At 39.7% G+C, this 13,072-nt stretch overlaps 1 protein-coding gene across 2 annotated transcripts in view; it reads left to right on the top strand.

Moving 5' to 3' along the window:
- The window catches only part of KIF14 (kinesin family member 14), a 70,511-nt gene that overhangs the window by 13,258 nt on the left and 44,181 nt on the right, over window positions 1-13,072 (top strand). For both annotated transcript variants that reach the window (XR_016219531.1, XM_017347875.4), the window contains exons 6-14: window positions 389-441; window positions 2,063-2,093; window positions 2,522-2,629; window positions 4,175-4,291; window positions 4,578-4,693; window positions 6,512-6,684; window positions 7,740-7,887; window positions 8,438-8,501; window positions 11,491-11,675. Coding sequence is in view for 1 of the 2 variants with exons in the window: in XM_017347875.4 (XP_017203364.1) it covers window positions 389-441; window positions 2,063-2,093; window positions 2,522-2,629; window positions 4,175-4,291; window positions 4,578-4,693; window positions 6,512-6,684; window positions 7,740-7,887; window positions 8,438-8,501; window positions 11,491-11,675 (995 nt within the window). In the remaining variant the exon portion in view is untranslated. The remainder of the gene's footprint in view (window positions 1-388; window positions 442-2,062; window positions 2,094-2,521; window positions 2,630-4,174; window positions 4,292-4,577; window positions 4,694-6,511; window positions 6,685-7,739; window positions 7,888-8,437; window positions 8,502-11,490; window positions 11,676-13,072) is intronic.

Below are 13,072 nucleotides of genomic sequence, written 5' to 3'. Positions count from 1 at the left end.
ATGTATGTTTTAAAATGTATGGTCACAGAATTTCAAATGTAAATGTAAATGAAAAAATGTAAATATCTAAAATTTAATGATTATGTTTTAGAGAGATATTTAAAAGCATTTAAATAATAGCTAGTACAGGATTTAACTTAAGAATAAAAAACCAGTAAGACATTTGCTGTTAGAGTATACTGTGTATTGTACTACTGTAAGCAGTTTTGGGTGTTGAAGCAGTTTCTTAATGCTTTACATACTTGTTATTGTGAGAACTTTTGTATTTATTTTTGGATTAAGATAAATTTCTTTACCTTCAACTCAAAATATAGAAAAAATGATCATTTAGAGTTTCATATGGAATATTTGCCGTGTTCTTAGTGATGCTGATGCTTGTTTCTCCCAGCTGAGAGTAAGGGAGCACCCTGCCTCTGGACCATACGTGGAAGCGCTGTCGATGTAAGTGTTGGCTCAGCAGGAGCAAGGGGGAGAGAGCAGCTGAATGGAGAGGATGCTGCCCTCCCACAGCCCTCACTGTGTTCTCATTTGCCTCCCTGACTTTGAAACCACGTTAGTGTCATCCAGTTAAATTTCCTTCTCTTTCCACGTGCACTGTTGGTTCCTTGCATTTTTATTTGCTTCTGTATTTCACAGCACCAATAAAATACCTGGCATAGAGTGTTAATTACATTGAGTATGAAATTAAATTTTAGGGGCCAGAGCTGTGCTGTAGTGGGTAAAGCTGTCGCCTGCAGTGGCAGCATCCCTTATGGGCACTGGTTGGGGTCTCAGCTGCCCCACTTCCGATCCAGCTCTCTGCCATGGCCTGGGAAAGCAGTAGAAGATGGCCCAAGTGCTTGGGCCCCTGCACCCACGTGGGAGACCCGGAAGAAGCTCCTGGCTCCTGGCTTCAGATCAGCTCAGGTCCAGCCATGCAGCCATTTGGGGAGTGAACCAACAGGTGGAAGATTCTCTCTCTCTTTCTGCCTCTGCTTCTCTGTAACTCTGCCTTTCAAATAAATAAATGAATCTTTTAAAAAAAAAGAAATTAAATTTTATTTTTCTTGCTGTTAACCTTTTGTTTTTCCCTGCTTTTTTTCAACCTGCTTTTTTATACCTCTTTAAGCTGTAGAAGGAAGAAGGTTCTGAGATGAGTTAAGAGTGTGATACATGCCAAGAGTCTTTTACTTTCTCTTTCAACACTTCGCATGTTTTTCTTTTAACACTGCACAATTTCTTTTTTTCTTTTTTAGATTTATTTTTATTTATTTGAAAGAGTTACAGAGAGAGGTAGAGACAAAGAGAGAGAGGTCTTCCATCTGCTGGATCACTCCTCAGATGGCTGCAATGGCCAGAGCTGCGCCAGTCTGAAGCCAGGAGCTTCTTCTGGGTCTCCCACGTGGGTGCAGGGGCCCAAACACTTGGGCCGTCCTCGACTGCTTTCCCAGGCCATAGCAGAGAGCTGGATCAGAAGAGGAGCAGCCAGGACTAGAACTGGCGCCTATATGGGATGCCGGCACTTCAGGCCAGGGCTTTAACCCGCTGTTCCACAGCACCAGCCCCTCCACATGCTTTTTCTTAAGGAAAAGTGATTGACATGCATCCAGCCCTGTTTAGTTATCAACCTGGGATTCTGTATCCAGATACATAAACCTAGGTATATATCTGTGGAACATCTTCAGAATTCATTGAAATGTGTATTATGAAAAACTATACATGGATTTAAAAAAAATTTTTGCACCAAACTAAACTTATTTTCTGATTTCATTTTTTGCAGTCATTTTGAAGTATGCTTGTGTTAAAGTATGTTTCATGATTTAGACTTCAGTATAATGTTAGATACTAAGGAACTTTATTAATTTTGTTAAGAAAAATCATTCTTTTTGGTAAAATTAAGCATTATTTTATTTCCTGCCCTTTAAGAGCAGGGAAGATCTAAGAATCTGGGAAAATCAGTATAATATCTGTGACTTGGTCCATTGTGATCTCAGAGAGTAATTATATAACTGAAAGATTATTTCATGAGAGCATGATTTAATCATCAGTAAAATTGATTTTGTCTGTTTGCTTCTTCAAATAGGAATGTTGTCAGATCTTACTCTGATATCCAGGTAAGGTTGCTTGTATTTTGTCTTCATTTCACTAGATAGAGCATTATCATAAACATTCATAAGACTACCTGGCTTTATTGCTACTTGCATAAATAAAAGGTTAATATTTTACTACAAACTGATTTTATTTAACTTTTAATTGAAAGAACTGCTCTTCATTAAGTTAAAAAAAACCACAGAATTGCTGTTGTGAGTTAAAAATAAATATTGACCATCCTGTTAGCTTAGAGTTGTAGAAATGGCCTTTCAAAGATATTGTTTCCTGGTGCAGATGTCTGTGACAGAGGAAGGCAGTGGGAATGCAGATTATTAAAAGATAAACACTACTAGTTTCAACTTACAAAGTAATCATGGATGTGCTTTCTTAACTTTGTTTTTCCGGTAAACTACAGACTGCCCATCTGACTTCCCTTCCTCTTTCTTATTAGAGTTGGCTAGAATTGGGAAACAAACAAAGAGCAACTGCTGCTACGGGTATGAATGATAAAAGCTCTCGATCTCATTCGGTTTTTACCCTGGTGATGACCCAGACCAAGGTATTTTTTTGTTCTTGATTGTTTTCATAGGTCAGCTGGTTAAAGCCTTTCAGTGATAATGCTCCCATTGTCTTCTTTAAATCAAAAAGTAGGTACAGTCTCATAAACATATAAACCTAATTGGGTTTTAGGAAATATACATAATAATTGAATGGCTTTTAGGGTATATGGCAGTATGTTATTTAGCACTGCTTTTTAAGTCAATAATTGATGAGTATTTTTTCATCATATCATTGATCACATTCAACGTATGTTAATATGTTTGGAAAACCTTGAAAGTAAAAGATTGAGCCATAGTTTCCTCTACTCAAATACATTCTTCTAAGCATTTTGGTTTATGGTCTTTGGGTTGTTCAGTCACACACAAATTCACCAAAACTGTTTTATGCTACTAAAATTCTTTGCAAAGATAATTTTAATCACTATATAATAGTCTATTAGCCTTAACACTTCCTCAGATTCTTCTCTATTATTTGGCATTTATATTTTTAAAGACATTTGCTATTATAATGCTGGCATAAGCAAGATCTTTGTGTACTATTCTTTTTCTCTTTTCATAGTTTTTTTTTTAATATAACCGAGTAGTTATGGATTTTACCTCCTTTAATTTTTTTTTCAAAGACTTTCATTTATTTGCTTGAAAGTCAGAGTTAGAGAGAAGGATAGACAGAGAGAGAGGGAGGGAGATACCTTCTATCCTCTAGTGTACTCCCCAGATGACCACAATGGCTAGGAGTAGGCCAGGCTAAAGCCAGGAACCAGGAGCTTCCTTTGGTCTCCCACATAGGTGACAAGGGCTCAAACACTTGGGCAGTCCTCTGCTGCTTTTCCAGGCCAGTAGCAGGGAGCTGGATTGGAAGTGGAACAGCTGGGACACAAACCCCCACACCCATGTGGGATGCTAGTGTTGCCGGCAGTGACTTTACCTGCTATGTCACGGTGCTGGCCCCTAATGTAATTTCTTTTATTTTTGCATAAGCCAATCACTGCTGAATGAAGTCGTGTCAATAGACTGAATATTTATGCCTTATAAGTTGTTACAGATTCAAGAAGTGATGGTTCCAAAACTGAATAAAGAGTGGTTGTTGAGCCTAGCAGTTAAGATCCTGTGTCCCATTTTGGAGTACTGGGGTTTAATACTGGATTCTAGCTCCTGACTCCAGCTTCCTGCTAATGCAAGTCCTGGCGCAGCAATGGGGATGGCTCTGGTCGTTGAGTTCCAGCCAACCATGTGGAGACCTGGATTGAGTTCATTGTTTCCAGTTTTGGCCTGTCCCTGTCCCTGTCCCAAGTGTTTCGAGCATTTGGAGAGTGAACTGATGGATGGGAGGTCCCACTCTCTGTTTGTCTCTCTCTCTCTCTGTCTCTGTGCCTCTCAAATAAATAAATGAACAATTTCAAAAATAATTTGAAAAATTGTGTCTGGACTGATATATATATATACATCCTTTAAAAAATGAGTAATTTGTCATCTCATAGCTTTCCCTCTTAAAGACTTATACTGATGGCAGGTTATTAAGCTATTTTAATATCATTTTGCCACAGACAGAGTTTGTGGAAGGGGAGGAGCACGAACACAGAATAACAAGCCGCATAAACCTGATCGATCTGGCAGGCAGCGAGCGCTCTTCCACAGCTCACACCAGCGGGGAGCGGCTGAAGGTAACTGGGCGCTCTCGTCACTGGGGGGTGCTGCTCCTGGGGGCAGTGTGTTAGGAGAGTGCAAACTGTGTCTGTGTCTGCAGGGCATAGCTGCATTGCTGCAGCTTAGAAAGAGAAACACTTTGTGAAGAAAATTTGTAAGTTTTGAGTCAGAAGCAAGTTCGTAGTGATGGAAGACAGTATTTCCTCAGAAATTATAAGAGGGGAGAAATATATATTTGTGAAATAAATTTGTTGCTGAGAAGTTATTTTTAAGTCAAAAATAATTTTATTTTCTTACGTACAGGAAGGTGTGAGTATTAACAAGTCCTTGCTAACTTTGGGAAAGGTCATATCTGCACTGTCTGAACAAGCAAATCGAAAGAAGGTCTTTATTCCTTATCGTGAATCTGTACTCACATGGCAAGTATCTTTAGAAGTATAAAGAATTTTATTTTATTTTTTTTTAAAGAATTATTTTATTTTATTTGAAAGAGATACAGAGAGAGGTAGAGCCAGAGAGAGAGAGGTCTGCCATTCCACTGGTTCACTCCCCAAATGACCACAACAGCCAGAGCTGAGTTGATCCGAAGCCAGGAGCCAAGAGCTTCTTCCGGGTCTCCCACGTGGGTGCAGGGGCCCAAGCACTTGGGCCATCTTCTACTGCTTTCCCAGGCCACAGCAGAGAGCTGGACTGGAAGTGGAGCAGCTGGGACTTGAACAAGCACCGATACGGGATGCTGGCACTGCAAGCTGGGGCTTTAACCCACTATGCCATGGTGCTGGCCCTAAGAATTTTATAAAATATGGTCAATACTGTGAGGAAAAGAACAATAGACTGGCTTCATTAGCACTGAGATAGAGAAGTAGTTAGCAGGATGAATTCTAGAGCCCTGCTAACTGGATTGCAATTTCTGCTTAGTCTTTGAATCTGTGTGACGTTGAGCAAGTCATTTAATGCTCTAGCCTTTTCCTCACTTGTGAGTACCTATCTTGTAGGGTTAGAGCAAGGACTAAATTATTAATGTAAAACTCTTAATATGTAATATGTATTGTGAGTGTAAACAGCTATTCTTACGTTTAGCTGTTAGTGCCTAATGTTTGAATATATGTGGTACTAGCAAACATATTTCTATGTGTATAAAGTGAAATTGAATAATTGTAGCTTAGCATACTAACTACCACTTAGATACTAAAATGTTTTCATTCGTGAATATATCATTATATTAGTGAGTTTTACATCAATATTTTTTTTTGTTTGTTTGTTTGTTTAAAGATTATTTGTTTGAGAGGGAGAGACAGAAAGGTCTTCCATCTGCTGGTTCACTCTCCAAATGGCTGCAATAGCCGGGGCTGGGCCAAAACGGAGCCAGGAGCTTCTTCCAGGTCTCCCACATAGGTGCAGGGGCCCAAGCACTGGGGCCATCTTCCACTGCTTTACCAGGCCATAGCAGGGAGCTGGATCGGAAGTGGAGCAGCTGGGACACGAACTGGTGCCCATATGGGATGCCAGCGCTACAGGCATAGGCTTAGCTCACTGTGCCACAGCACCATCCCCCAACTGTATGGATTTAATATTCATTCTGATAAGTGTTAATATGGAATTATGATGAAGACTACATCTTTAACAATGATACATCTTTATAATTGATTTATTATAATGTGGTTGCCACCTTGAAATCTGTAAGAGAAAATCTGATTTCTTTCATGCCTTTTGAAAGTTAAAAGTATTGGAATTGATTCTGCACTAGTAATAATTACATTGAAAGTCTCAGGCGCTCTCTTTTCTCTAAAATGAAGCTTTTGCATTTCCATATGACATAGAAGTCTTGTTTCTGTGTCTTTGCATCATTTGCAGCACCTGTGGACCACTTGCTTCTTAAACCTTCTTAAAAGGTTGTGGTAGCATTGGAAATACAAAGATGAGGTCATCTAGACCCTTTTCTAATATAGCTCATGGTTCAGTAAGGTGAAAGGCCTCTCACTAAATATTTTATGGTTAGCCATGTTTTAAAGCCTTTACACAGTTGATTGCATCATGAACTAACATAGCGTATAAGAGAAAATGAGGCATTTATGAGAGCTAAAAATCAAACACCAGGAAAAAAATTTTAGGTGATTTTTGAATAAAGAATACAATACTCTATTATGTACTTATTAGTTTGTTTTGTGCTTTGTGGATAATTACTGTTATAGGTTATTACAGAAGCAAAGTCTAACTATGACTTTTCTTCCTTGCAGGCTGTTAAAAGAAAGTCTGGGTGGAAATTCAAAAACTGCAATGATTGCTACGATCAGTCCTGCTGCCAGCAACATAGAGGAAACATTGAGCACATTGAGATATGCCAGCCAGGCCCGTTTGATCGTCAACATTGCCAAAATAAACGAAGACATGAATGCTAAGTTAATTAGAGGTGAATATTTTTCTCAAAACTTAAAATTTCTTTGCTGTAGTTTAGACTCATGTATTACAGTCTTAAAATACGTACTTTAAGGCAATCAGCGATTTTATACCTGTTATTAATTATAGTAGAAGTAGTTATCCTGCAGTGATGGAAGAAGGTAAGTAGGACAATGAGAAGTGAAGTGTTGGTAATGCGTGGGGAACCACCAAGGGAAACTAGAGTGTGGGTAAAGGGGACACAGGAAGCACAAGAAAATAATTTTACAGAGCTGTGAATGTGTACAGCAAAGTAGCAATAGTTATTTGCTTATTATTTTTCTTACGACCTTTCCTTTACTGTCATTCCATTTGTGAACTCTGCTACGGCTTAGTTTGTTATACGAAAGCCTATCTGTGCTTGAGTTTGTAGCACAGGTCTAACTTCATTCTAAATACTGCTTTTTATCTCCTGGTAATCATTCAGTTAGAATAGACTTTACTACCTGTGCGGAATCTTGGCTTATATTTTATCTTTGTTATGTGGAACTACCGTTTGCCCTTTCCCTGTTTAGTGGCAGACGGTGATAAACACTTCAGAGATATGGGCTAGAAAAGAACCAGTTTCCTCTGCCATAGTTCACCCTTTTGGATACCTTCTGTTTTGCAAATGCACCTGTTTTCATTTAAAAAAATATTCTGAATTCCAGCTTGAAAAACCTTTGATTTTTATCCCACATGTCTCTGTAAGTGAGGTTTGCCTGGGATAATCCCACTTTATGTCTGTGATCTGTTTAGCTAATGTTGCCCCACTGCCTCCCCCAAGTGTCCCATTTTGGATAATGGATTATGTGACTGTCCTGCTTAGGGACGAGGGGTAGTTCGTTAACATGGGGACACTTTTTCAGGTTAAGGTCAGGTAGATTCATAGATCATGTAAGGAAGAGTAAGCTGATTTCTCCAAATGTCCTGCTTTATTTGGTAATATTTAAAATTTCAAATGGAATGGAACATTGAAGGATTATGCCTACTGTGTAAGTTATTATATATCAAATGTTATTAATCTTGCCTCTTTTTATAATTCTTTAGAATTGAAAGCAGAAATTGAAAAGCTAAAAGCTGCCCAGAGAAACAGTCGGAACATTGACCCTGAAAGATACAGGTTCTGTCGGCAAGAAATAACATCCCTAAGAATGAAACTGCATCAGCAGGAGAGAGACATGGCTGAAATGCAAAGGTGGAACGCAGTCAATTCTTTACTTGTTGAACGTGTCGCTGAGTAGTCACAAGACCCTGATAGGACCTTCAGAGCATCCGAGTCTGGGCCACCCCGCCTACCATATGACTAAGGTGGCCCACTCCCAGTCATCTCTTAAATATTATAAGCTGGTTTCCTAATCTTCATTGATTGTCTCCTGATTTTCAGTCTTATATATCTGGATGGTTTTTAAAAGGAATTTTTATTGTTTTTTAGAAAGGCAGAGACAGAGAAGGAGGGCACCCATCTGCCAGTTCACTCCTCAAGTGCCTACAATGGCTGGGATTGATCTGAGGCCAGAGCCAGGAGCAAAGAACTGAATCCAGGTTTCCCACATGGGTAGCAGGAACTCCGTTACTTGAGCTGTCACCTAGAGTGTGCACTGGCAGGAAGCCAGAGTCAGGAGCCGGAGCTGGGAGTTGAATCCAAGCACTCCAGTGTGGGTGGCAAGTGCCTTACTTGTAGGCTAAATGCCCTCTTTGTGTATCTGGATATTTTTAACTCTGTTATTTTCTTTGTCTTTGGAAAGAGCATGGAAAGAAAAGTTTGAACAAGCTGAAAAGAGAAAACATCAAGAAACAAAGGAGTTACAGGTATAATTTCAACTTTCTAAACTGATTGGAAAATAGAAGAAATATGCCAGTAAATCTGTAAACCTAGTTTCTCATCTACTTATTATATGCTGACTCTCTAATACAATACTATAAGGAGAATTAATATGAAGAAATATTAAGCTCAAGATTATGATTGCTTCATTCCCGTGAGCTAGTTGGAAAGTTAAACTATTTTGTTATGTTCGCTTTGGTTCCCTAAATATTTAACTGTCTCTGTATTGGGGGAGGCCAAGGTGATTAAATACAGTTCTACTCCTCAGAGAGCTTATTATTCAGAGGGAGGTTTCCAAAATGTATATAGAAGGCTGAAAAGCAGTGTGATTTATTAATTGAAACCATATGAAACTACCATTTTTATAGGCAAAAAATTGTTGAACACTGGCAGTTTCATATTGATCAATCTAAAGCAATGAAAAGTGTGTAACAAAGTAGAGATGCAGGAGCGAGGAAGGAGAGTTAGCTTGGAGGAGGGTCTTGCCAGGAAAGACTGCAAAGAGAAAGAAAACAAACAAAAAAAAAAGAAAGAAAACTAAGCAGAACTTGTACAGTGGGTAGGAATTTTCTGGGCTAATGGTCAGCTTTCTTTTACTTTATTTTTTTCATGTTAATGTACGATTAATACAAAGAGAACAGATTCAATGTAGTTTGTAGATACAATTCTAAGAATATAATGATATTTCCTTCCTCCCTCTCACCCTCCAGAGGCTCTCTATAGTCAACATTTTTAAATGGATTTATTTATTTGAAAGTCAGAGTTACAGAGAGAGAGGGAGAGACCGAGAGAGAGAGCGAGTGAGTGAGTGAGCTTCCATCTGCTGGTTCACTCCCCAAGATGGCCACAATGGCTGACACTGGGCCAGGCTGAAGCCAGGAGCCAGGAGCTTCATCCAGATCACCCATGTGGGTAGTAGAGGCCTAAACACTTGGGCCATCTTCTGTTGCTTTCCCCAAACCACTAGCAGAGGAGCTGGATCAGAAATGGAATATTTGGGGCCAGCACTGCAGCTCACTTGGCTAATCCTCTGCCTGTGGTGCTAGCACCCCAGGTTCTAGTCCTGGTTGGGGCGCCGGATTCTGTCCTGGTTGCTCCTCTTCCAGTCCAGCTCTCTGCTGTGGCCCAGGAGTGCAGTGGAGGATGGGAAAGGTCCTTGGGCCCTGCACCTGCATGGGAGACCAGGAGGAGGCACCTGCCTCCTGGCTTTGGATCAGCGCAGCGTGCTGGCTGTGGCGGCCACTTGGGGGGGTGAACCAACGGAAAAGGAAGACCTTTCTCTCTGTCTCTCTGTCTCTCAGTCTCTCACTGTCTGACTCTGCCTGTCAAAAAAAAAAAAAAAAAAAAAAAAAAAAGGACTATTTGGGACCCAAACCAGCATCCATATGGGATGCTGGTGTTGCAGGTAGTGGCTTTACCTGCTATGTCATAATGCTGGCCCTATACAGTCAAAATTTTTAAATAGAAAATGCTAAATTCAAAGGCACAATACAGCCTGTGTATCTAGAGAATTAAGAAGCTTTGTATGATTAGAAATCAAAGCTGGTAAGCTGGTGACCAAAATGAAGATTCAGATCTGATGAAGTGAGGAACATGAACTTAGATTAGGAGATCCTGAAGGATTTTACGTGAAAGGGGTGTGAAATGAGTAGACTTCTATTCTAAAGAGATTCTTCTGGTAACAGTGTGAATGATGAATCTGAGGTGATGGCAGAGAAAGTTACTCATTTAGGAAGCTGTGGTGGTTAAGGCAAGAGATGATGAGAGTTTGGAGAAAGGCAGTGACAGTAGGAACAGATTGTGGAAGGGTTAGATTCAAGAGATAGAAAGGAGATAACATCGGTAAGACCAAGAGTGTTTTTCAGATGTGGGCTTGAGAGATACAGAACAGTGAAGAATAACTTCCAAGTTTCACAGATGTGTGCCTTACATTGTGAAGCTGTGAGATTGGGAATAAAACCTTGGGGACTCTATGAAAGTGAGAACTGTGGAAATCAGGGAGGGAGGCTATGAGGTTGAAGGAAGATTTGGGTTTTGTTTGTTTAAAGGATGGAAGGTAGTTGGAGCATTTTTATAGGAATCAAAACCCTTCAGTAGATTAAATTTTAAGAGACTGGGCAGAATTAATCTAGAGCAAAGGCAACCATAGTCAATGTTTTCAAATGTTTGGTAGCAGAGTACTATGAGAATTCCGAAGAGGGAGGGAAAATTTCACGGGAGTGGCCGATCCAACCTCCTAGAAGAGGTAGGATTTGAGTTGGGTTTTGGAGCATAGATAAGATTTTATTAGTGGAGAAAAAGAAGAGAGCTTTCTAGGAAGAGAAACTTGTGTGGAGAGTAAAGGTGGGAAAGTTTAGTGTGTCCTCAGAAGAGGATGTGGATCAGTTTTATTGGAACAAGTAGTTTATATAAGGTCATAAAGAGATAAAATTGGAAAGATATGATTAGTTTATTGAGGACTTGATTCCTATACCAGTTTTATCCTTTAGGAAGTGAGGAACCATTGAAAGTGTTTTGACTGGAGAATTGACATTTTGACAGTACCCTTTAAAGAAATTTAATCTGGTTCATGATGTCAGATGGATGAGAAGGTGATTGGGAAGTTGTTGCACTAGTTGCAATGTTAGTTGATAAGGGGGAAACTAAGGTGATGGTAATGAAGATGAAGCAAAACAAATGGATCAGTTCTAAAGACAATTTAACAATAATAAGAATAAATACAATTTGGTGATGTTGGATTGATATGTGAGTAGATTGAGGATAACAAAGGACAGAGAAAGATCAACATGGCTTAGAGTCTGTGAGTATGGTGGTTACGGTCATAGGGAAGCCACTGAAGTGTCTAAGAAAGGAGAGATTCTCAGATGACTAATTTATTGAGCCTTCATATAGAATGATTCTAATATTTAACATAGACCATTTGCTTTAGCAGTTTTGTGCTGTGGTTAAGATTAAGTTTTTCCTAATTTCTACTAGAAAGCAGGAATTACATTTCAAATGGACAACCATTTGCCAAACCTTGTTAATCTCAATGAAGATCCACAACTATCAGAGATGCTGCTATATATGATAAAAGAAGGAACAACTACGGTTGGAAAGTATAAATCAGACTCAAGCCATGACATTCAGCTATCTGGGGTTCTGATTGCTGATGATCACTGGTATGTTAATTTTTAGAAAGGGTACCTGTTCACTTTTCAGTGGGCTTCCATAACTTGATAATTTATATTTTCCTTCAGATAAGGTATCCTATGGTATACTTCTTTGATATTTTGGTATGCTTCTTTGAATTTTATTTTTCAGCCAGGAAAAACACATTCTGAGTATTTTATAAGGACAACAGATCAGTTACTCTCAATATAAAGTACAAGATAATGCTCTCTCTCTATATATTTTTAAATTTTATTTGTTATACAAGTTTCGTGTATTTCACATATAAAGATTTAGGAACATAGTGGCACTCCCCCCATAATCTTCCCTCCCTGTCTATGCTCCAACCTTTTCTCCCCGCCATGTTCCAACCCCTCCTTCCCCTCCCACTTGCATTCCCACTCTTAATTTTTACAAAGTTCCATTTTCAGTATACTTAATGATCATATAGCTAACCCTACTCTAAGTAAAAGAGTTCCACAAATAGTATGAAGAGGTGAAAAATAAAACAGAAACATTGTTCCTCAATAGAAGAGACAGGGCTATAAACAAACAGGGCTATTTCACTCCAATACATTACATTTCAGGTACCTTGGATCAGGGAAACCATATCTGTCTTTTGGGGGCTGGCTTATTTCAAAAAGTTGTATCCATCTTGTTGCAAAAGACAGGATTTCATTTTTTAAAGCTAAATAGTACTCCATAGTGTATATATACTGTAATTTCTTTATCTAGTCAACAGTTGATGGATGTCTGGGTTTATTCTGTTTCTTAGCTTTGTGAATTGTGCTGCAATGAACATGGGGGTATACATAACTCTTCATAGACTGACTTCTTTTGGTTTGAGTCATTTCCCAGGAGTGGAATGGCTGGATCATGTGGTAGGCCTATATTCAGATTTCTGAGGTATCTCCATACTGTTTTCCACAGTGGCTACACCAGTTTACATTCCTACCAACAATGGGCCAGGGTACCTTTTACCTCACATCCTCGCCAGCATTTGTTGTTTGTTGATTTCTGTATAAAAGCCATCCTAGGCCGGCACCACGGCTCAATAGGCTAATCCTCCACCTTGCAGCGCCAGCACACCGGGTTCTAGTCCCGGTTGGGGCGCCGGATTCTGTCCCGGTTGCCCCTCTTCCAGGCCAGCTCTCTGCTGTGACCAGGGAGTGCAGTGGAGGATGGCCCAAGTGCTTGGGCCCTGCACCCCATGGGAGACCAGGATAAGCACCTGGCTCCTGCCATTGGATCAGCGCACTGCGCCGGCTGCAGCGTGCTGGCCGCAGTGGCCATTGGAGGGTGAACCAACAGCAAAGGAAGACCTTTCTCTCTGTCTCTCTCTCTCTCACTGTCCACTCTGCCTGTCAAAAAAAAAAAAAAAAAAAAAAGCCATTCTAACTGGAGTGAG

Source organism: Oryctolagus cuniculus, chromosome 13 (assembly GCF_051225735.1).
Source record: "Oryctolagus cuniculus isolate XC-2025 breed Fujian yellow rabbit chromosome 13, ASM5122573v1, whole genome shotgun sequence".
Classification (NCBI taxonomy): Eukaryota; Metazoa; Chordata; class Mammalia; order Lagomorpha; family Leporidae; genus Oryctolagus; species Oryctolagus cuniculus.
The sequence above is the reverse complement of the archived record's forward strand: the minus strand, read 5'-3'. Positions and strand labels throughout refer to the sequence as shown.